At 40.6% G+C, this 25,000-nt stretch overlaps 1 protein-coding gene across 1 annotated transcript in view; it reads right to left on the reverse strand.

The window, feature by feature from the left end:
* npas3 (neuronal PAS domain protein 3) overlaps positions 1 to 25,000 on the reverse strand; it is a 223,304-nt gene that overhangs the window by 156,920 nt on the left and 41,384 nt on the right. The window contains exon 2 of the mRNA XM_086151849.1: positions 121 to 219. Within this exon, the coding sequence (XP_086007975.1) occupies positions 121 to 219 (99 nt within the window). The remainder of the gene's footprint in view (positions 1 to 120; positions 220 to 25,000) is intronic.

Below are 25,000 nucleotides of genomic sequence, written 5' to 3' on the forward strand. Positions count from 1 at the left end.
TTCCAGACAAAACGTCCAAATGACAGAATGCGATAGCAAAGGAGCTTCTCATGCTGAAGAGCACACAAAAACAGACACACACTGCTAAAACAACGACTGCTACTGCTACACAGACGTTACCATGGCGACGAGGTATGCTGCTGGCCGGCCAGGTGAAGCGTCTTGGGCCGGGCGGCGGAGCAGCTGCCCGAATTAGCTGGCCGCTCCCAGTAGGGGTCACTGTGGAACAGAAAACAAAATAAAAAACGTGGAGAGGGACTTTAAACACAGCCAGCAGGAGGAGGAGGAGGAGGAAGAGACGGGGAGGAGGTGAAGTAGCTGGGGCGATGGGGGGGGGACGTCAGCAAGAGGACAAAAAAAAAAAACAGCTGAAGGTGGAAGAGAAATCCAAACATCAGGAAACCAACAATCAGGCATCATTTGACATTTATGGGTTTTGTTGGGAGAATCATTTTGAATACGACTTGATTTTTTTATATATATATATATGTATTTAAAATCTATTTCACGTTTATCTAATAGACTTTTAATGAGAAACAGGTCCTATGTCACGTCCCATACTTTATCTTGTTTGTTTTCGATCCATAGGATCATCTACGATTTAAAGATAAGTTCCTGAATCGCATACCCGGCATGATCGACGGGCTTGTCAGGAACGATTTCGAACTAAAATGTAAATATTGTTTTCTTAAATTGTGTTTTCTTCATTGAAAACCTTTCTTGTTGATATTTTAACGTCAGGAAAATCAACATTTATTTTCAATAAGAAGCAAAAGGGAAATAGAAAATGTTCCTTTGGTTTTCGGTGAAACACAGTTGGGCATCTTTCCAAAGTGTACGATGTCCGAAACCCCAAACCAGTCCTTCTATCCAAAATAAATAATCAGACAGCGCACTAATCTCACAAAAGCTACCAATGTTTCACATGGGGCATGAAGAGGAACGGATCTGTTTGTTTCAGACCCTTATTTTAAGTATTTTAAGCTAACCGTTCAAGTTCAAACATGTGTAGGCTGCAACCCATCAAGGCAATCTGACTGAGGTCAACACATCAAGGCCGACCAATAGAGACGCGTAGGTAGAGTCACATCCACAAGTCCAAACTTAAAAATCAGATATTTGTGATTCATGTCAACTATTATGGATGGATACATGATATTGATTGATGATGCATTAATTACACAGTAATGGCTCATCACAATAGAAAATGCCTCTTTTCCAAATAAAGAGTAGTCTTTGAAAATAACTTCAACTAATCTGATAAAGGTCAAACTGCTCCTGCTGACCAACATGCGTCCAGAACCGAATTTCAAAATAGATTCTAATCCTGGGTAAGAAAGAAAGATTTCCTGAAAGAAACCTCACATTTAACTAATTAAAATAACTGAATTCCCTCAGCCTGTCAGGGAACCAAGCGCTCTTCAAAATAAAAAGGAAAAAAAAAAAAAAAAATCAATACGACTTGGTTGTATTTTTCCTCACAATCCAAACATGCCAGGAGAAAAAAAATGACAGTCAAATTTGAAAAAAAAAAAAAAAAAAAAAAAAAAGGGGGCGTGTGGCCAAGCAGTGGATTATTTTGAATCTTACACTCCCTCCAACAGACGGCCTGTCAAAATCCATGCCGGTATGGATTTTTCATATGGCGGCGGGGGGAGCAGCGGTGGGGGGAGGCAGTGAAGCGATGCCGGCTTGCGAGGAGAACATTAGCTGCACTGTGTCGTGCCGTAAAAACCACTGACATTGTCGGTCTTGCTTTTGTGGACGCGGATGATTGTAAAACACGATCCATGAGGCGAGTGGGCCGCTATTGTTCTTGTCAGGAGGGGGAGAGAAGGGGGGGTAACTTATTTCTGTTGTAAAGAGAATCGGAGCGGGAGAGTCAGGCATTTCAAATTAAAGCATGAGATGTGAGTGCAGAGATTGTATTCGTTTTTTTGTTTTTTTTTATCTCTTTCCGATGCAGGAACAAGCAGAAAAGACGAATAAAAGATGGAGGGGAAGCCGGTGGAAGGGGGACGCAGGCTAACCCACGCTCATGTACTTATGTGATTACATGACCCTGCTGAAGGGCTTGTTGCTTTCTTTTTTGTTTTTCGTGCCATAAATTTGTTCTCCTGTCTGTCAAAGTAATTGAAAAAAAAACAAAATAACGTCAGAAAAAACATTTAAACTTTTAAATAATCAAGAAGAAATTGCATAAAATTCACGATTACCAAGTAATCTGGATCAAATCCCTTAGGATCAGCCTCACAAGAGATGAGATAACAGTTACAAACTAGCAAGAAGACATAAAAAATGTCCCCAAAAATGACAAATAAAAATAAAAGAAGCAAAAAAAAAAACATTCAGAGCTTAAAAATACAACTCTCCTAAAATCATTCATAAAAAAATTTATTGACAGCGAGTGGCAATCACTGATAATCAGAACTGCAGTATTTGTCTGAAAAATACCTTCAAAATATTTGTTTGAAGTATTGTAAAACCCTAACCTAACTCTTCATTTTTTTTTCTAAATCCACTGACATCCAGTGACATCAGTGATGCTATGATGTCATGATGTCTTCCAGTCCTGGGAGCTGAGAGGGGGCCACAAACACACACGCGCAACTCACACTCACACAAGTGTCTCCACTCACACAAGTCACTCTGTCTGTGATTTTATTCTTGATCTGTGTTCCTGCTCCCTCCATCATTTAGGTCATTTTACACCTTTCTACATTTATATCTTACTCTCTCCATCCATCCAGCGTACGGTATGATCCTTCCTTTCTTTTCCTACCATCTTTTTCATTTTCTTTATTATCTTCCCTCCAAGGTTTCCACCTAAAGTCCCTCAACCCCAATTTTTAACCTTCTTTTTTTTCCCTTTCCTACTTTAAGCCTCTTTTCTTGTCTGGTACTTTTTTTTAAGCCTTTTTATTCCCACACTTTCCTTGTTTAACTCTTTTACTCCTAACATCCTTCCTTTCTCCATTCCTCCTTTCTATTTATCCCAGATTGATGCCTTCAGGTGTTCACATACACACAAACTCAGCTAAATAAACAGTACAATTGCGAGCACACACCCGCTGTGCAGCTACACACACTTATATAATCGTACACGCGCAGAAATTCAATGAGTCAAGTGTAAACATGGTTACTTGTGCGTGCACGCGCGCACACACGCTCAAAACATAGACTCATGGGTAAATGCACACCAAGATGCACATAAGCAAGTAAGCAAACAGTTGTGCTCACCTACCCAAACTGACACACACACGTAAACATCCAGGCACCACATACAGGAACACACACACACACACACACACACCCACATGCACACACATGAACTCCATCAGGGCAAATGGCAGCGGTGGGAGGCAGTACAATGCTATTGCTGGGCGCCGCACAGCTAAATTGCAGACAGCGAAGGAGAGATCTGGGCCATTTTTCAAGGCTGACTATATATTACAAATTGGCTACTAGGGCATTGTCTGAGGACACACACACATGCACACACACACACACACAGGCACACACACAATCCACACAAAAAAAAAATGTGAAAAACTAATCCTGGCTTGTCCCATTCGGGCCCCGCATAGCCGCAAAGATCTGCCCTTTTCCCTCTTTTCAACAATTTCCCAGGAATAAACCATGTGATTGAAAATGTGTCAGTTTAGCGAGTGAACGTACACACAAAAACGCACGTACACCAGCGCGCACACACACACACACACACACACACAACGACAACACACAGCAACACAGACAGCTGGTCCCTTATTTACGAGCACTAACCCCTCTGTTTGTTAGGAGGATGTTCAAACACTACCAGGGTCAAATATTACAAACACACACACACACACGCAAGGTGTCCTCAGCCGGCCCAGATGTTTGGTCCAGGTTTAGCTGCCCGTCTTGCTCCAGCGCAGCAGTAAAGCTCCGGGAGGTTTAGAATCAGAAACATAAACCCCCCCTCCCACTTCAGAAACAACAGCATCTCAGAGGCAAATGTTCTTCTCGTCCGCTCTGTGCGTAAGCTGATGGTAGGCGTGGTCCTCTGCTGCGGGGACGGGGGCGAACGCTGAGGCTTCTCTTCTACCGTGAGCACATTGTTGAAAAGCCCGGCCGACATAGTTGAGCGGTTCTAGAGCGAGAACATGCGAGGATGCCGCCAGAAAGCGCGTTTTCAGAATGACAACATTGTCAAGTACATCGCAGGGAATAGGCCGCGGCCATTTTGCAAAGCAAGGATCATTTTGGAAAATGGAGGAAAATTTGGGGTGAGCTTGAAAATAAACAAAAATGACCAAATGTTTAAATGTGTTCTGGAGTGGAGGACGTTCATGATCGTATCCAGCGACCTGAGGAAGAGCAGGGAACATAATGGTTGTCTCACAGGTTGGGTCAGATGGGGTTTTCCTCGCACGAGGCTTCCGGATCTTTACGACATGTTTTAGTGTCCCTCTTCACGTTGCGAGGTTTGCGAACATTTGTGATTTGGATGACAAAGTGTTGACGTACGAAATCTCGGAAGGATTCAACGGACGTCTGAATGATTTCATAGCTAAACCCAATAATGAAGCAGTTTAAGGCTCTCCTGTCAGAAATTACAGATATCAGGCCGGGATTCTTCATCAAACCTCCGCCGGTCGACTCACATTAATTTCTTTTAATCCGGCGGTGATGGCGTGTTTGAGGACGTGATGGACGTGAGATCCGTCTGCTGACACAAAGGATCAGCCGCCGTGGTTTGTCCTGCCGCCGGGAAGTAAGTGACGGCGCCGAAGTCAAACAAAGGCTAATATTTAATTTCTCTAGAGGATTAAAGTGGCAGTCGACGTCAGGAGCCGCTGCTGACGGAGACTGACTGAAATTAAACTGAATCCCAAGACAAAACAACTGTATATTGCCCACATTAAAACTATACCAGGTTTAAAAAAACAAAGCAAGGCTCGAGAGAACCAAATTAAACACAAACTACAACAAGAAGAGAAAGTGAGGGCTAACCCAACCCGAATTAAAGCCAAACAATAAATAACTTACAATAAAACCGAGCGTAAACCTGACCCAATTAAAGCTAAATAAATCTAAAAAAAAACAGAAATAGAAAAAAAAAACAGACAAAACCTGATTCGATAAAGACTTGATTTCAACCAAAAGAAATAAAGACTAAACTGGGCTAAAGCAAACCTAAACTGTAGGCCAAATCCATCTTTAAATGCAGTTGAAAATGTAATCATCCATTCATCACCTGCCGCTTATCCTGCACTCAGGCTCGTAGGGGATGCTGTAGCCTATCCCAGCTGTGATCAGGCGAGAGGCGGGTACACTCTGGACTGTGTCGCCAGTCTATCACCACATATAATAACAAACAATCATTCACTCACTCTGGGCAATTTTTTTCCCATGGAACATGGAAACTCCACACAGAAAAGTTCCCCTTTTCAGAATGGAAGCAGAGTCCTTCGCACTGTGAGGGCCGAAGCTCTAATCACTGCACCAGCGTGACGCCCTTGAAATGTAATCAGACTAAGTAAAGTAAAAATGCCAGAATCAGACTCAAAACAAACTAAAGTCATCAAAACCACAGCCATAGTGACACAAATCTAAACCCAGTGAAGCCAAACCAAAATCAAAACTGAACTAAATAGAGGTGAAATAAAACCAGAGTAAGGTTAAAAACAGTAGCCTACTTATTGAGACCTGAATGAAACCAAACCAAACGCAAATTAAACTCAAACTAAAGCCAAATTAAGCAAAACTGAACTCAGACTAACGTGAACCAAAACAAAATAACATGAACTGAAACCTAGTTTGAAGCAAAAAAAGTCACCCTAAACCTAACCATTGAAACTAACCTGAGTCTCTATTTCCTGGATTTATAATTACAAACATTTGGCGTCTACAAACTCTGATACAACAGAGCTTCCTCCAACCGAATCAGCCAACAAACAGCAAATAAAGGTGCCGCTCGCCACCTTGACCGTTCTGTCACTTCAAATAGATGAAACCATCGCCGCCGCCAGCGATGCTAAGAGTCGTCGCTAAGTGTGACGAAGCTCTCTCTATTTCTTCTAACAGCCACTTCCTGCAAACAGATTCAGATCTCATCCAACAACAGAAGATTTTTGTTCTCGGTGTTAGCAGGAAATCATCAATCCTCTGATTGGGAGGAAAAAGGGAAAATATAATACAGGAGGATCTGAGGCTTTTATTTTGTTAACAACCCTTTCCACTTCCTGTCAGCTTGATAGTAAATCAGCAGAGTGCATTTTCCCGCCCGTTTGACACGACTCTATCTGTCGTCACCATGGCACCCTTTTTCATTTATTTATTTTTTGTATTAAAGAGTTCACACTGACACGCACACATACAAACACACACACAAAAAGATGACATCTTTATTAATCACCTCTTAAGGCAAAGCTGATTTACTGCAGATTCCTCACGTTTACACTCTCTCTCGCTCCCTCTCTCTATCTCTCTCTCTGCACCACACGCATACACACTGAGATGCACACACACGAACTTACGCAAACACGCACACACACGGGAGCGCAATAAATCTGTGCGCAGAAGCGTGAAGACGCACCAACACATACTCAGGTGACACACACTGGGTCCCCTCACATTTCTATCAGTGTTTTCTGTCCCCTTATACAATGCGCGCCTGAATTAAACACATACACACACACACACACAAACACACACAAACACACACACACACACAGGCGGTATGTGTTTTAAAGCTTGTGAACAGCAGCCTTTCATGGCTGTGGAGGCTCAAATACTGAATCCAGTTTTTGTTCCTGACCTTCATGACCTTTTTATTCCAAGTTTGTTTGGAATAAAACAGGTTGTTGATACTTTAAATCAGGCAAAAAAAAATGATTGCAAGAAACGCATCATTCAAAGGTTTTATATGATTTTATTAATTTATCCTTTATTAATCCCCATGGGGAAATTCATTCTCTGTAATTAAGCCATCATGGATGAACCATGACCATAAGCATAACCATGAGCAGAACCATGATACATATATATATATAAAAATATAAATACTGCAGTTTTTCTATTTTTGGCACGGTTTGTGTGCTAATTGTTTGTTATTTTAAAAACATTTTTTAAACCTATTTTAATTTTTTCAGGTCATTTATTTACTGCTTCTCAAATTTAAGAGGCTGATTTGCTTAATTTTACACATTTTCTTTGGAGATTAAACTTTATTTTTGTGTTATTTAGATTTTTTTAGTTGTTTTATTTTTAATCATGGTTGGTTTGTTTCAGTGAAGCTACTGATTGTCATTTGTTTTTGTTTGTTGTTTGTTTGTTTGTTACTGATCCTTTTTCTTTTGAACCTCCTAGAGGTTTCACCTCATGTTTCGAGAAACATCAGATGGAAACGATTCCAAGGGTATAAGCTGTTGCGTGAAGAGGAGAGGTGTCAAGATGAAGATGGTTTATACGGGCCGAAGGCGGATCCAAGACCAGGCTGTTTCCGCCTCCATGTCTGACGCCATTAGTGGCGCCGTTTTTCGCCTGCCACCTCTTTATGTGCGAGGAATTACAGAATTCACCCGACGTTTGATGTCAGCAAGCCACATGTCGCCTGCCTGATGAGACAAATCAAGCGCTCCTCATGTCCGGGCAAAAGGTTATTCTGACATTCAGTGTGGGGAAGGAGGAGGAGGAGGATGGAGCCAACCACTACTACTGCGCTTCAGCTGCACGTTAAGAATATGGGTTTTAGCAGGATGAAACCAAATAATAACAAGGGTGTGAAATTGTGGCTCAAAAACACAGGGGGGCACTGCAGTTGGATCAACCCACCACTGGTCCAGAGGGATATAGGAAGTGAAAAAAAAATTATTATCTGAATAATCGGGAAAATTTTTGAAAAAAAATACCTTAAACTGATATGGGACATTTTTATAAATTCTGCTTGAGCTGCTTCAAAATATCTAAGTATGGTATATTAAATAACTCCTGTGTGTGTGTGTTTATGTGTGTTTGTGTGTATGTGTGTGTGTGTGTGCGTCAAAAAAAATAATAAAATGATCTTAAAAAAAATAACTTGAGTCACATCCCCTCATACAGTTAAGAAATATCAAATCATTATCCAAGATCACCAAAAAACAAACACTTACCTGATAATTTGTTTGAAAATATCTTACCAATAAAATAATCCCTTTTTTTTTTTTGCTATTGTAATAAGAACAAGTAACAAACTTCCAACCATTGCAGAGCATCATCACCAGAAGTGAAAGAAGAAGAAGAAGAAGAAGAAAGGCAGCAGGCATGAGGTGAAGCAAGACAAGAGAATGTGGTTTTTCTCTCGTCAGTATCGCCAGACTTCTCGCAGCACGGCTCCGTAAACAAGAGAGAGTGCGAGAGTTTCCAGCAGCTCGAGACACGATTGGCCTGAATCCCCGCTGACACACACACACACGCACGTACGCAAACACACACACACAACCACACACACGCACACACACGTACTAATCAAAAGGCTGCAGGTGTGTTAAAGGCAGCAGGGGCTTCATCCACACTCAATCTCGCACCGTTGAATCAAACAGGAAAACAACTTGCCTGCCGACTGAACAGGCTTTTATTTTGAAGTTCGTCTCAGTCGATGTTTAAACAGAGAAAGAATCATAATATATTGCCAACGGGAAATAAAATGTTTATCTATAGCACTTGAGATATTGAAGAATTTGATGTGGTGTGTTTGGACATAAAGCTCTGGTTCTACATGATTGGCCAAGGATGCACCGATACTTTTAAATCCTGTCACGAAATATTAATTATTTGATTAAGGATCATCGATGCACAGATAGACAGATGGATACATAGATGCGGACTACACTTCGAAAAAATTTGGAACAGGAGTCCACCTGCACACCAAGGATTTTCTCTAGATGTCTCGAGGGTGGGGCTAAACTGTAACTACATGATGAGAACAGACTTTCGGGTGAGCGAGCGAGCATCGCTGGTTGACCCCCTCTGCTCCTGCAGAGGCTTTTTGGTTATTTCACATGAATATGAAACATCACAAAAAAAAAAACAAAAAAAAAAAAACTATTTTTCAGTCAATTATACAGGTTTGATGTTGTAGGGAGCGTGGCTCAGATGATTAGAGCAGTTGTCCTCAGAACCAAACATTTGTAGTGAGGTTCCTCCTAGCTTCTCCAAGTGTTGTTCAGCAAGACACCGAACCCTTAACTGCTCCCCTGGCGCTGTTCCTTAGCTCCTTTCTACTCATGGTGCATCCATGCTGGGTTAAATACTGATGTTGTGCTTTATGTATTACTGCATTTGACAATAAAGGCATTTCTTCTTCTAATTTTGATGTTATTTGGAAGCAACTTTTCATCATCATTTTCTGTTTGATTTATGACTGATGGATGATTCAATCATTATTTGTACCGTTTATTCTGCGCTCAGGGTCGGTGAGGGGCTGGAGCCTATCCAGGCGGTCATTGGGCGAGAGGTAAAGTTCACACTGGACCGATAGCCATAGAGATAAGGAACCAGTCACTCCCTCAATCACATCTGGGCAATTTAAAGCAAATTCAGCATGTTTTTGGACTGTTTGTTAGGCAGGGAACTGGAAAACCTGGAGGAAACACACGCAGACAAGGGAAGAACATGCAAAGCCCACATACCTCTGGGAATCGGACGAGGATACTTCTCGTTGCAAGCACCTGTATTTTAAACCCTTGTCATCACCATGATAAGTATAAATTTTTATCAATTTAAAAAATAATTAATTTTTTTTTTTTTTTTTTATCAGCACAGTGATGTAATTACTTTGGATTTGTTCTAATTTGCATGTACATTTTTATATTTACAATCAGTCCACTCAAATCTGTGAGCCACGTCAACACCAAACTCCATAGGGATTTTTAAAGTTTTGTTTTCTTCATCGCATGGCAATACAGCACAAAAATGAGAATAAAGCCAACACAACATTGGTACTCGGGCCTTGTTTTTGAATATTATGATAGAATTTGTTAGTTTTATCTATAATTGCAATTCAATTGCCTCCAAGCAGCTGGAGCAGCAATGCTGTGACGCACCACCTATTCAGAATTCCCTTCAGAAAACACGTGCTTTAACTTTTTCCCCTCATCCTCCGCAACATGACATCAGGAAACAACCCCTTCAAAAAATTTTCGTTGAACCTACTTCTAGTCGTCCAACTGTCAAAATATACATTATGTTACTGTATTAAATCAGAATAATATGCAACATGTCCAAATATCTATCTATTAGAAGCAAGAGAGCTTCTAAACAAAAGTCTACTTTGAGTACCACTCTATTCATCGGACAGTGCATACTGCCTCCTGATAGACAAGATGGAACCCCCCCTTACACACACACACACACACACACACACACACACACGCACACACGCACACACGCACAAACACGCATCACGATCCCAGTGGGTTTCCCAAATGTCTACACGACATGAAGAAAAGTCAAGAAAGAAAAGAGAAGACAGAGTTTGATCCGGTAAATCCAGCCGGGTCAGTTCGAGCCCCCCCTCCTGCCTTCCCTCCGTCTGTCACACATCACTGTTCACACAGATCCTCTGGCCATCACACACACACATAAACACACGCAAGGGCAAGCTCACGCACAACCAGGTGACTGACAGGCCAAGAGGCAGTGCTGCAGATCTTTGACATTCACAGTGTGTTGGTGTGGAAACAGAGAGGATAAGGAGGGAAAGGAGAGACACTTTCATTCCCCTGCCCCGCCCCCTCATTCCGTGTGCATGCACTCACAAGCACGCACAGACATGCAATGTCTGAAAAACTTTATTTGCATCTGCAACTTTTTTCACATGCATGAAGAAAATGTACAGAACAGAAAAAGAAGGTTTGAGCCGAGTGGGAAACAGATAAGTCAGCGATTGGTCACCGAATCAGCTCTATCTGTGTGTGTGTGTGTGTGTGTGTATGTGGCTTCAGACAAAGTAGCTCCCTTCATCGTTATGGAAAAATTAAATTTGTAAAAATTAGATTATAATTAAAACAAAAATAAACATAAGCATGAAAGCAAATAATTAAAGCAGTTGATGTATTTTGAAAAATTGGCTGTGAAAAATCCAAAAAATCAAAGAAAAAAACATGATTAAAATGGCAAAAAAAATCAAACAACCAAAAAAACTGACAGGTAAAAATTCACAAGTTCCACAAAAAATTGTGCCTGAGTGTATGTGTGTGTGTGTGTATGTTGGCGGCAGAATTCAAGATTTAAGATTCAAGATTAATCATTATAACGCCCCGTTCAGCGGATTTTATGAGAGGGACTAAGCCCAATTTAGAGATGTTACATAATTATTGAATAATGAAAAAATGCAGTTACGTAGATTTTTTTTAACAGCTTCAATTAACAGAAGGAGGCGCTTAGAGCCGGAGAAGGCTCAAGATAACCATCAGGTGGGGGGATCACTGTGAGGGTAAGCGTGAGCTTGTGTGTGTGTGTGTGTATGTGTGTGTGTGTGTGTGTGTGTCTAACTACAAAGACGTGCAACCCAAGTGTCCTGAGTCTCCATTACAAGGACAATATTTCCTGTCATATCTGATTTGCAGCGAGGAGAGTTGGGAGGAGAAAGCGGGGAAAGAGGAGGGAGAGGAGGGAGGAGACAAAGGAGGAGCGAATGGAGATGGAAGAGAAATTCGTGAGGACAAGACAGCATTGTCAGATTTGAAATGCGGGACTAAAAGTGTTCAATCACTTATTTATCTGACATTTAAAATAAAATTGACTAAATTTGAAATTTATATTTAATTTTTTTTCATCAATTATTAATTTGTTGTTTGTGTTTTTTGGAGATATTCCTTCAGTATGACCTCATTTCCCATACTCTGCGCCAATTAACGTTGATGTAACGCTGGACAACTGTTGGAAACAGACAGCCAATCCTGTCATTGTCAGGAAAACAAAACCTTTAACAAACCAAATATCAACACTCCAACAATGTCCAGCTGAACCAGCCAATCAGCTGAATCAGCCAATCACCCATTGGGAATTGATAAAACAATGGATCTCTGTACCTTCTCTGTACAATTTCCTAATCACCCTCTCACCTTCTTTCCTTCTTCCTAATCATGCTCTCACCACTTTTCTTACTTCCTAATCCAGTCTCACCTCCTCTCGCCCCCTTAGTTCTTTTCACCTCCCTGGCAACAGATAGTCAATAAAATGGCATCTGGTAACCAGGGAAACTTTACACGGCCTCAGTATGTATGTATGTGTGTGTGTGAGACTGTGTGACCGTGTGTTTGTGTGTGTGTGTGTGTGTGTGTGTGTGTGTGTGTGTGTGTGTGTGTGTGTGTTCAGAATATATGTGAATGTCTCATTATATATCTATGTGTGTTGAAAATGTGTCTCAAAATGTGTTTGTGTGTGTGTGTGCGTGTGTGTGCTAGGTGTGTCATAATACCTGTGTGTCTGTGTTAGCCTATGTCATTCCTCCTGTGTGTTTGTCTCTTTTTGTGTACGTTTGTGTGTATTTGTGTGTGTGTGTGTGTGTGTGTGTGGTTGAGTGGGGTTTGTTGTGTCTTTCCCTTGTATGTGTGTCTTCCCCTTGTATGTGTGTTTCACTCCATTTCTGTGTGTGTCTGTCTGCATGTGTGTCTGTTTCTCTACCTGTGTGTGTGTCCTTGATTGTCTGTGTGTTCCAGTGTGCATGTGTCTGACTGTGTCTCGCGCTCCATGTTCCTGTGTGTCCGTCTCCCTCTGTGTGTGTGTGTGTGTGTCTGTCTGTCTGTGTCTCTACCTCTATCTGTGTGTGTGTGTGTGTTACATTCTGCGCTCCTAAATGTGTGTGTCTCCTTCTTTGTGTTTCTATGTCTGTCTATATCTGTGTCTGTGTCTCGACTTTTGTGTGTGTGTCTTAATGTATGTGGCCCCTCTGTGTCTGTGTGTGTCCCCGTGTCTTTATGCATTTGTCTTTGTGTGTGTCCCTGTTTGTGTGTGTGTTTGCTGAATTGTCTCCCTGTGTGCGTGTGTGTGTGTCTGTGTGTGTGTGTGTGTGTGCCACTGGCCTCCTTCCCTCTTTCTTCTACTTCCTGTTTCTTATGTAATGTAGCTCATTGTTTCAGTAACAAGATGATTGACATTTTTCCTCGGACTCACAATCCCTTCAAAGACACCAAAAAAAAAGGTGTTTAGAGTTTCTTTTAATTTCACATACAGCAGGTGGGGATGTTTTCCCAAACAGCTTGTTCTACCCTTAATTTTTTCTCATATTTTCCATCAGTTTTAATTGAATTTTTTGATAGATTTTTTTCTGCTACTTTCAACTTTTTCTGGTGCTCGTTTCCTTGTGATTATTAACAAATTAAGGACATTAAACAAGGATATTTATCGAGCGCTTTTTTAAATTAATTACTTTTTAGCTTACTTTCTTGAACTATATAACATACGCATTGTTTTTATTTGTTTTATTTTTAGAGCAATATTTCAATACATTGATAGGAGTTCATTAACATTTATCAACTAATTTAGAAATCATTTATATTGTGAATGAACTGAAGAAGCTTCTCGGAGGAGTAGCGAAACATTTTCAAGGAACGAAATTCAAGTCCAGTTGCCACAACTAAACTTTGACAAGGATTTTTGTAAAGAAAGCTACATTTTTATGTCAACAGAATTTAGTCTTTATATAAGAAAAGGAAGAATGGATGTGACAATTACAATATTTTTACTTGACATTGGAATCTGCAAGATGACATCAGCTTTTACTTTCCACACTGAAGCCCTGCCCCTCTCCCCATAATGGAGAATAGAAGATTTCCCAGGATGACCTTTGACCTCCTTCTATGATCTACTCCAACAGAGCCATCCTCCTGCGTCCGGTAAACAACATTAATAACCACGAGTGGAGAAGAGGAGGGTGAGGGGTAGGAGGGGGAAATGAAAAAAAGCTGGGCTTCTTTCCCTCCTCCTCTTTTTCCTTCTTCCTTCCTCCTTTCCTCCCTTCCTTTCGTCCTTCCTCCCGCTTACTGTAAATAATGGCAGTAATGTGGCGGCTGCATGTCGCGCAGATAAAAATTACAGCGAGCACGTGGGCCGAACTTCAAACACGGGAGGAGGAAGAAATAAAGAGGGCGAGGAGGCGAAGATAAAGACGGAGGGAACACGGGGAACATATTGCCACTGTGTCAATACAATATATATGCTAATCACGCCTTTAGTATACGTGCGAATTTCATTACATATAAAGGACTAATACAGTCGCACCGAGGAAGGAAGGAGGAGGAGGAGGAAGAAAAAATAACAGCGTGGAGCCCTCAAACCCATGACTGTCAAGGTCATTTACTTCTGAAGATGGATGAGGGATTAATATTGAATATATATGTATTCATACGTACACATTTTACTATTGACAAACCAACTGAAAAATTATGGCAATTAAGAGATATTAAAAGTATGGGACAATAAAAAAAAAACTCAAAAATAAAGTCAACAAGAAAGAGTCAATCATTACAAAACCAATAAGTCACAAAGAGGGTTAAAGTTTGAATATTATCTGAATTGAGGTAGAATATTCAAATAAATCAGTGAAACATTGGCAGAATTTCAGAATTGAATGAGAAAAATTACAAGAGTGGAGAATAAAGGAGAAAATATGAGTAAAGTTGGAATTGCACTATATAATAATGTGCCAATATTAGATGGAGAAAGTGAAAATATCACAGGAATAAATTCAAAGAGTTAGGCGAGTGATTAAAAAAGGAGTGATGTTATGTGAATAAAGTGGTAATAAAGTGATAAAAATAATTATAGAATATTACAGGTATAAAAACACATTCATACAGTTAAGGAATGAGATAAAAAAAGTTGTGATGTAGCATGAATTTAGAATTTGATATGAAAATGTTGAATTTCATAAGACCAAAGCAAAATACTTTAAGACTAAAGGTTGAAATAAAGACAAAGGCAAGTGTTAAGGAAGGTGGGATTTTACATGAATAAAGATTTTTTTAAATAAAAAAAATAAAATCTTTAGATGGAAAAGAAGACACATTTTTAGGGAATTAAGTCCCAATATTTTGCATTTTAAATTAAGATTTTTTTCTATTCTTGATATGAGAATATATATAAGAATATAACAATCTGTCACAGAAACCATCACATTGTCTGTAAAACACACTATAAATAAATCACAGAATGCTCCATAATTGACACTGAATTTGAATTTTGTCACTGTAAATTCCTTTTTTAATAACACAAAGACTTCTTCAAAATATTATGAGGACGTTAGAGAAATATAGTACATAGTTTATGTATGTCTATATGTATGTTTTTATATATATATATATATATATATATACACAGTATATGGTTAATTCAAATTAATTTAATGGATGATGACCTCTTATTTGCATCCTTTTTCATAAAACTAATTACAAATTTTAAATTCCAAGGAACCTGCCAAGATTCAAATTCCTTCCTTCAGATGCATTAAATTTCATGTTACATATGTCAAAATTGTGATGTGAAAAACATACATTTTATTTTGGATAATGTCACAATTTTCTTTTAAATAACTGAATAAATAAATGAAAAGCTCCTCTCTGTCAAAATGTTTTCTCAGATTGTGGCTCCATCGTATGCATATATAATACACACACACACACACACACACACACACACACACACACACACACACACACACACACACATACACACACACAGTAGGTATGTACAGTATAAACATAGGCCTAATTCATATGGATGGTTTCACTGAAGCTTCATGTCTCGACAGCTCAGAGACAGCTGGTGTGTGTGTGTGTGTGTGTGTGTGTGTGTGTGTGTGTGTGTGTCCAGCGTCTTGGTTAGCCCTTCAGCATGAAGGACCCTGGTTCAATTTCGACAACTGGACCTTTGCATGTTCTCCCTGTGACTGCATGGGTTTCCTCCAGGTTCTCCGGTTTCCTCCCACAGTCCAAAAACATGCAGCAGGTTAATTGGGAAAATACTGGGAAAAATGGCCCCGAATGAGTGAGTGAGTGACTGAATGGTTGTTGTATGTGGCCCTTCGATTGACCGGCGTCCAGTCCAGGGTGTATCCTGCCTCTCGTCCAATGACAGCTGGGATAGGCTCCAGCAACCCCCGCAACCCTGAGTGCAGAATACGCGACAGAAGATGGATGGATGGATGGATAGCTTTATGATATTATATTATTACTGTGAATGTGTTAATGGACACTGATGAGACCTTACAGGGCCAGCGTGCTGACAAGTATATTACCTCTGAGAACTATCTCGATATGAGGACTTTATGCAGTAAGTCAACAACATACTTCATACTTCATACATTCTGCCTGATGAGGAGTTGTTATCCTCCCATAGTTTCGTGAAAGAAATATATTTTGTAAGTTTTACTTCAAATTTTCTGTGCTCCTGAAAATAAAGATTTCTGTGCTAATGGGAGCCAGTTTGAATACATCCGTGATTAAATAAATGAAAGTTACAACCCTGACAATCATATCAGACATGATTTGATAGCCAATGAAAGGGGGACCCAGAACAGGACCCTGTGGGACATCATGCATGTTATCTTTTTTGGGATACACATGGACTTTATCTATCAGTATCAACATAGAATTGTGTCAATATCTTAGCTAAAGTTCAAAGAGCAGTAACTAGGGGGCACAAGCCACTTTAGCACATAAACTCGAGCAAGTAAGGTTGAGGTTTAAATATATTTGACTGTATAACTGACGATACTTAACAGGGCGATTACATCTGAATAGGGTTTTCTACCCTTTTTTTAACACTGCTAGACTGTGTGTGTGTGTGTGTGTGTGTGTGTGTGTGTGTGTGTGTGTGTGTGTGTCAGTGCCAGTAAGTGTCTGGCAGAAAATAAACCATTTACTGCATGCAGGTCAATTATTCCTGAAAAGAATTACTGTGGGGGCATTTGCTTCCCTTTCTCATTCTTCTTCTTTATACTACGCACACACACACAGACGCATACACACACACGCTCTCTCTCACTCTCTCTCATACACACACATGAACACACACACACACACACTCAAGCACTCAGACAGAAATAAATGCACAAACACAAATTCAAACTGTAGATCGCCTGCATACAAACAATAATGATGAACACATACAAACTCACATAGAGCCTAACACACACACACACACACACACACACACACACACACACACACACACACACACACACACACACACACACACACACACACTCACATACACACACATACATACACACAAACACGCACGCGACGTGCAGCAGGCGGCAATGCAGCGGCACGCCGAGGAAGCGTGGCCGATTGACATTAATATTTATGGGCTGCTTTGCAACGAGAGAAACATTGATAAGCCGCAGTTTTGGAAATTAACGCCGACTTTATTTTAAAAAATGCATTAAAGCAAAAATGTTCGAGTCAAATTAAAGGCGAGCTGCCACTGCAGAAGAGGCGGGCGAATGGGAAGGAGGTAGCTGTGGCTGAGAGAGGCCAGCAAAGTTGGTGGGAGTGAGGAAAACTTCAGCCTATGGTTGCTGAAGATGATACACTGAGTTTTATCATGTTGAAACGGTTGTGACAGAATGAAAAATCAAAAAAATTCAAACGAACATTTCCTGAAAACGTGGATGAGTCATTTGTCAATGATAAACATGGAAGTTTCTTTGTACATCTCTTTTCAATCATTCATTCCTTCTAAACACCACTAACTCTAGTCACAGGGAGGCAATCCCAGCTGTTACAGAGTCACAAATTGAGACATTTAACCGTTAGCCATTTCATTCACACCTACATACAACCTACAGTCTTCAGTGAACCTGGTGAATATTTTTTTGTTCAAGGAGAACACGGGCAAGAGGACATGAAACTGGATCAGCTGCAAAATTAACTTGACAGGATATCAGCAAGAAATCTGCAAAAATCACCAGAATTGATTCCTGATAAACAACATGAAATGTAACAAAATATCAGCTGTTAATAAAAAATCAGTCAAAGAATTATTGAAAATTCAGCAGGACACAGGGTGATTCTCTGCAGGACCTAAAAATCTGTAAGATATTACCTAAATCCCCCCCCCCCACATACACACACATACACACACACGCACACGCACGCACACACACACACACACACATACACACACATACACACACACTCTCTCTCTCTAAGCCTTCCGGCTCTCTACTGGAATATCACTGTACTTCTACCTCTGTCAGCCATTAGAGCAGATATTATACTGCTTTCTGTAAGTGCAAACAAATGCACATCCATCACAGACAGAGACACACAGACACACACACAGACACACACACACACACACACACACACACACACACACACACACACACACACACACACACAATGCCCTAAGTGCAGGATCAAGACGTTCCCTCTTGGCTGAGTGCCTGGATGAGTCGAGGCAGACACACAAACACGCGCACACACGCACGCGCACGCGCACACACACACACACACACACACACACACACATACACACACACACACAAACGCACACACACAAATACACAAATTGCTCCGTGACCTTGTCTGAATGCTGCTCGCTAAATACTGGCTGAAATAATAAGAGGGGAAAGCAGACAGGGGAGGGGGCAAAGGGGTGAGGCAGGGGGGGCAGAGAGGTGAGGGGGGGGCTCTCCAGAGAAAAATGACAGAACGTTTTGCAAACGGGGGGAGGCGAGGACAAAATGCTAACACTGAGAGCGACAAATGCTCAACCGGAAATCAGGTCAAGTTCATTTAGCTAAACGGAAAGAAAATTATTAAGGAGCACCAAAAAAATTAAGACATCAAATCAAAATACATGTAGACATAGATATACATACTTCATGTTTTTGTTTCTATTGAGCATTGACTGTTGATGTTTCTTTTATTACTGAAAGAATAAGTGCAGAAGGGTTTTTTTTTTCATGGGCCCCTTATTTTGTTTTGGCATCTAAACTGAAAAACGACGCAGGAAACGTAACCGCTGTGCTGCAGAGAATTTGTCAAATTGCCTAAAATGATATTTTATTTTTCTATCGATTTTTCTGAAAGTTTTTTTTTTTCCAAAATCGCAGTTGCTTGAAAGTGAGAATAGATGAGTCAAGAACGAGAAGTTCTTCTTTGTTGTCCATCTTGAAAGGAAACTCTGTGTTCCTTCTATTTTACACATTCCATGATGAAATATCTCTAGAGTCGATGTGACTGATCCTGATGCATTTTTGGAAAAACAAAAATATGAAATACTCTATGAAATGACAAAAGTCGCAGCAGTAATAGTTGTTTTGTTTATTTCCCTCATTTTTATAATACAATATAACATAATAATAATTGCTCCGTGAAAAGTAGACATAATTGCTCAAAATAGTTAATTTATTTTTAAAAACCTTGACATCAGTTCAAGGATTTGTTGGCAGTAACCATCAGTTAACCATCAATTAACCATCAAACCATCAAATCAGTCCCGCCATCAAATCTCAGAAGAAGTTAGTTAAAGTGGCCCCAGTATGGAGCTCTGCGGGACACCACTTTCCAACATTCCAGACTCAAGACATGAGGAAAAGGGTTTTCCTGTGCACATGCAAGTCAATGGTCAAATGTCCCTCCTTGAGTTTGTAAATAAAATCAGTATGACCTAATAATAATAATAGTAATAATATAATAACCCCCTAATAAAGTGATCTAATTTCTAGTTGTGCTGGAAGCCCCCTGACAGCTAGTGGCAGGATTGTGCTCCCAAGAGGCTTGGGGACGTATAAAGTCAAAACAACATATCCACCAGTTTGGTTGTCTTTATTTCACTGAGTGTAACCTGTCATCCTCCCCATCTGCCCCATCTCTTCCCCCACCTCCTCCTCGCTCCTTCTCCCGTCTCCTTCCCTCTCATTGCCGCCGCCACCAGGCAACAATTACAGTGTCACTTGTTTGGAGAATCTGGCTGTTGTGCGATGAACAAGCTGCTTCTCTACTATCAGCTGGCCCCTGACACACACACGCACACGCACACACACAGGCACGCAAACACACACCACACTTCTCCCCCCAAAAAGGTTGGTCCACACTGATTTTCTTTAGTGATAGGGACTCACACAAATCAAAAAAAAAAAGGAAAAAAGGGAAAGCGCTCGGGGCGCTGCCACACGCTCCTTTAATTTCCTGTTATGGGGGGGGGGCTGAAGGATTGCGGGACACGCCAAGAAACAGGAAGTACGATAAAGCCCTGGTTTGTGTGTGTGTGTGTGTGTGTGTGTGTGTGTGTGTGTGTGTGTGTGTGTGTGTGTGTGTGTGTGTGTGACATCACAGGTCACCCTAAAGTTGTCTGTCTCAAGATGCTACAACAGGCAGACAACTCCATAGCCCCAGATGCTGGTAGCCATAGCAACTGCCCAGGCAACAAACAGATGGCACAGGAATGTTGCTTTGGTTGTAAAATTTATCACCAATTTTCAGACTGAATTCTTCAACAATTTGTAAAATATTTTCAGCATTTTCTTGCCAGCAGGCCATCAGTGGTCATGCAGGCTGGTCGCCACGACAACCAGCCAGTGTATGGCTGGTCGGTTGAGGGGTCTTTCATATTACAGGTGCCTCTGAAAGTGCTAATGATATGAATTGATCAAAACCACATTGTTGTCTCCATTTGATGTGCAGGAAGAAGAGAAAACAAAAAAAAAAAACATTTCATCCAGAAAAGAAAATTAAGAAGCTCACCAAGCATCAAGTGATGCAACTGAGAGAACAAAACAGAATAGCAGACAATCTATGATGATATACCAGAGAAATGTTTCGCATTATCAAAATTATTTACTAGAAGTGATGCACTTGCATGCACACATACGTAGACATGCATAAACACATAAAACAAAAACACACACTCACAAAACACATACGAGAGATCAAGTGATGGAGAGAAAAAAAAAGAGGCAGAGGAGAGAGAAAGAGATAGAGAGAGTACAGAAGGAAATGAGGAGAGAAGTTGTCTGAACTTGACAAATGTGTTCTTTCTTTTTTCTTTCAGCAATTCTCTCCTCCATCTCTCCCTCTCTCTATCTCTCTTCCGCTCCTCCCTCCCTCTCTTTCTCTGTTCACCAATCTTTTCCATTAAAACAATATTTTTCCCCCTCTTCTCCCTCTCAGTTTCTCTGCCTATCTCCCCCTAACTCTCCCTCCATCTTTCCCTGTTAAAACTCTATTCTGGCTGTCTCTCCCTCCACCTCTCTCACTCTTTCTTACCCCCTCTATCTTTACCTGTTGATCTCTCCTGTCTCTCGTCTCCTTCTGTTTCCCCCCTCCTTCCCTCTCACCATCCACCTTTTTTATACAGACTATATTCCTCCTCCCTCTCTCTGTGTCTTTCCACCCTCTCTCTCTCCCCCTTTGTCCCCTGTATTCCTCCCTCAATGTTAAGACTCTATTCCCCCAAGACCTATGAATGGAGCCTGCAGCCCCCCACATTTCCCCAAATTATATAAAATAATATGAAAAAAATACATTTTATATAATGTATATAAACATATATATATTTATATAAACTTTAAATAAAATAAATATACATTTATATAAACTAAACTAAAATAAATAAATTTTATTTTATTTTATATCATTTTATTTTGGAATGCAGCCACAGGTCGGTGTCTCCCTGAGCCAGCCCCAAGCCCGGATAGATGGAGAGGGTTGCGTCAGGAAGGGCATCCAGCTTAAAACTTCACACATGCAAAATCACACATGCAAATCAACCCTAATAATCTTATACCAGATCGATGACCTATAGGGTATCAAGTGAAACTGGGCTACCGTCAGTCAAAAAAGGAGAAGAAGAAGGTGTGTTCGGAAGCAGAGAGAGAAGAGGAAAGGCAAGAGTCTGGGACTCAGAGTAGGAATTTTAACAATCGGTACTATGACAGGAAAGGTAGAGAGTTGGTCGATATGATGCAGAGAAGGAAGGTGGATATACTGTGTGTCCAGCAGACCAGGTGGAACGGTAGTAAGGCTAGAAGCTTAGAATCAGGCTTTATGTTGTTCTATCGTGGTAGTGACAGGAAGAGCAATGGAGTAGGCGTTATCTTGAAGGAGGAGTTTGTTAGGAACATTCTAGAGGTGAAAAGAATGTCAGATAGACTTTTGAGTCTGAAACTGGAAATTGAAGGTGTGATGCTCAGTGTTGTGCCTATGCCCCGCAGGTAGGATGTGAGTTTGAAGAGAAGGAAAAGTTCGGAGTGAATTATATGAAATGATGCAGAATATCCCCAAATATGAGAGTGGTAATTGGTAAAGACTTCAATGGACAGGTTGGTGCAGGCAATGGGGGAAATGAAGAAGTGATGAGCAGATTTGGTATACAGGATAGGAACGCAGAGGGACAGATGGTGGTACACTTTGCTGTAGTGAACATTATTCTCCAGAAAAGACTTTAACATAGGGTAACATACAAGAGCAAAGGTAGGAGCATGCAGGTAGACTACATCTTGTGTAGACGTGGTAATCTGAAAGAGAGCCGTGACTGCAAAGTAGACAGCATAGGATGGTGGTCTGTAGGATGATTCTGATGACAAGGAAGATCAAGAGGACAAAGGCAGACCAGAGGACAAAGCAGTGGAAGCCAAAAAAGGGAGAAGTGTCGTATGGTTTTTGGGGAGCGGCTGAGAAGGGCTCGAGGTGGTCAGGGGGAGCTTCCAAATGATTGGACAACTACAGCAATGTTATCAGGGAGAAAGGTAGGAGAGTACTTGGTGTATCATCTGGAAGGAAAGTAGATAAGGAGACATAGTGGTGGAATAAGGATGTGCAGGAATACATACAGAGAAAGAGGTTAGCAAAGAAGAAGTGGGACACAGAGGGGACTGAAGAGAACAGACAGGAGTACAGGGAGATACAATGTAAGGTAAAGATAGAGGTATCCAAGACAAAACAAAGGGGGTATGACGACTTGTATGCTTGGTTGAACAGTAAGGAGGAAGAGTATGATCAATAGGGAGGATGTGCAGAGTTGCATCAACTATAGAGGGATAAAGTCAATGAGCCATACAATGAAGTTATGGGAAAGAGTAGTGGAAACTAGACTGAACAGAGGTCAGCATTTGTGAACAGCAGTATGGCTTCATACCTAGAAAGAGTACTACAGATGCAGTACAGAGAACGCCAGAGGGAGCTGTAATGTGTTTTTGTAGACCTCAAAAAGCATATGCCAGGGTGCCGAGAGGAACTCTGGTATTGTATGAGGAAGTAGGGACTGGCAGACTTGTATGTAAGACTGGTGCAGGACACGTATGCTTGCTGTGAGATGGTAGTGCGGTGTGATGTAGGGGTAACAGAGAAGTTCAAGGTGGAGGCAGGACTGCATCAGGGATCAGCTCTGAGCCCCTTCTTGTTTGCAATGGTGATGGACAGGCTGACAGATGAGATAATACAAGAATCTCCATGGACCATGATGTTTGCAGATGACGTTGTGATCTGTAGTGAGAGCAAAGAACAGGTTGAAGAAAATCTAGAGAGGTCGAGGTATGCGCTGGAAAGGAGAAGAATGAAGGTTAGTTGCAGCAAGACAGAATATATGTGTGTGAATGAGAGGAACTCGGGTGGAACGTTGAGGCTACAGGGAGTGGAGATCAAGCAGCTGGAGGATTTCAGGTACTTGGGGTCCACAGTCTAGATCAGCAGAGAGTGTGGAAAAGAGGTGAAGAGACGGGTTCAAGCAGGTTGGAATGGGTGGAGAAAAGTGTCTGGAGTACTATGCGATAGAAGACTATCAGCCAGAATGAAAGGAAAGGTGTTCAAGACAGTGGTAAGACCAGCGATGCTGTATGGCCTAGAAACAGTTACAATGACGAAAAGACAGGAGGCAGAGGTAGAGGTCGCAGAGATGAAGATACTAAGGTTCTCTTTGGGAGTGACCAGGATGGATAGGATCAGGAATAAGTCTATCAGAGGAATGGCACGTTTGATGTTTTTGAGAGAAGGTCAGAGAGGCCAGACTGAGATGGTTCGATCATGTACAAAGGAGGAATAGAGAACATATTGGTAGATGGATGCTGGAATTGGAACTGCCAGAAAGGTGGTCTCGAGGAAGACCAAGGAGAAGATTTATGGACGTAGTGAGAGAGGATATGAAGGCAGTTGGTCTGAGAGAGGAGGATACAGAGAATAGGGTTAGAAGGAGAAGGTTGATTTGCGGTGGCGACCCCTGAAGGGAAAAGCCGAAAGGAGAAGAAGGAGATAATTTTATTTTGGGTATTTTTTTCTATGATATTTTTTTCTTAATTAATTTTAGCTGTAATTTAGTGGTAAAATATGTCTGCATTTTTTGAAAATCTTATTTGATTTACTCCTGTTTTTTACCATATTATCTAAATTCTCATTTGAAACTTTTTCCTTGTATATTTTACCTCAATAAATTCTGATTCTGGATGCTTCATAACAGATTAATTACAGATGTTTTTAGGGGATTTCTAGGTGGTTTCTGGACTTTCAGTTTTGTTAAAACTATTATTTCTTATTAAGTTTTCAGCTAATTCACAATTCTCAATCATTTTGTGTTCTATTGACTGTATACAATATATATATTATTAGGTATTAAGAAAATGTACATCACACATTTATAAGGGGTTTGTTCAGTAATATATAAGTTATTTGAAATATGTTTCTGCATTTTTAATATCATGTATTAGAAATATATAAAATAATGCCTTTATTGATTTTTTTCTTATTATGTGATTTATTTATTATAATTCCGTGATTTTTTTTCTGTTGCCTTAAAATTCTTGAATAATTCATTTGGTACTTCTGTAAATTTAAGGCAATTATTTAGTGATTTAAGAGATTTAATATACATTATTTATACCAGATTCTTAAGGTTAATTCTAAACCGATTGTTTTAAGTGATTTATAGTACGATTTATCCTATTTGCCATCAATTTCAAGGCGGCATTCTTTCCTAAACATCCTCCCTCCTCCCCCTGTTCTGCCATTTCTGTTTCCCTCCGCTGTTGCTC

Source organism: Fistularia commersonii, chromosome 1 (genome assembly GCF_037954325.1).
Source record: "Fistularia commersonii isolate RoL2024-O1a breed Wild chromosome 1, RoL_Fcom_v1.0, whole genome shotgun sequence".
NCBI lineage: Eukaryota > Metazoa > Chordata > Actinopteri > Syngnathiformes > Fistulariidae > Fistularia > Fistularia commersonii.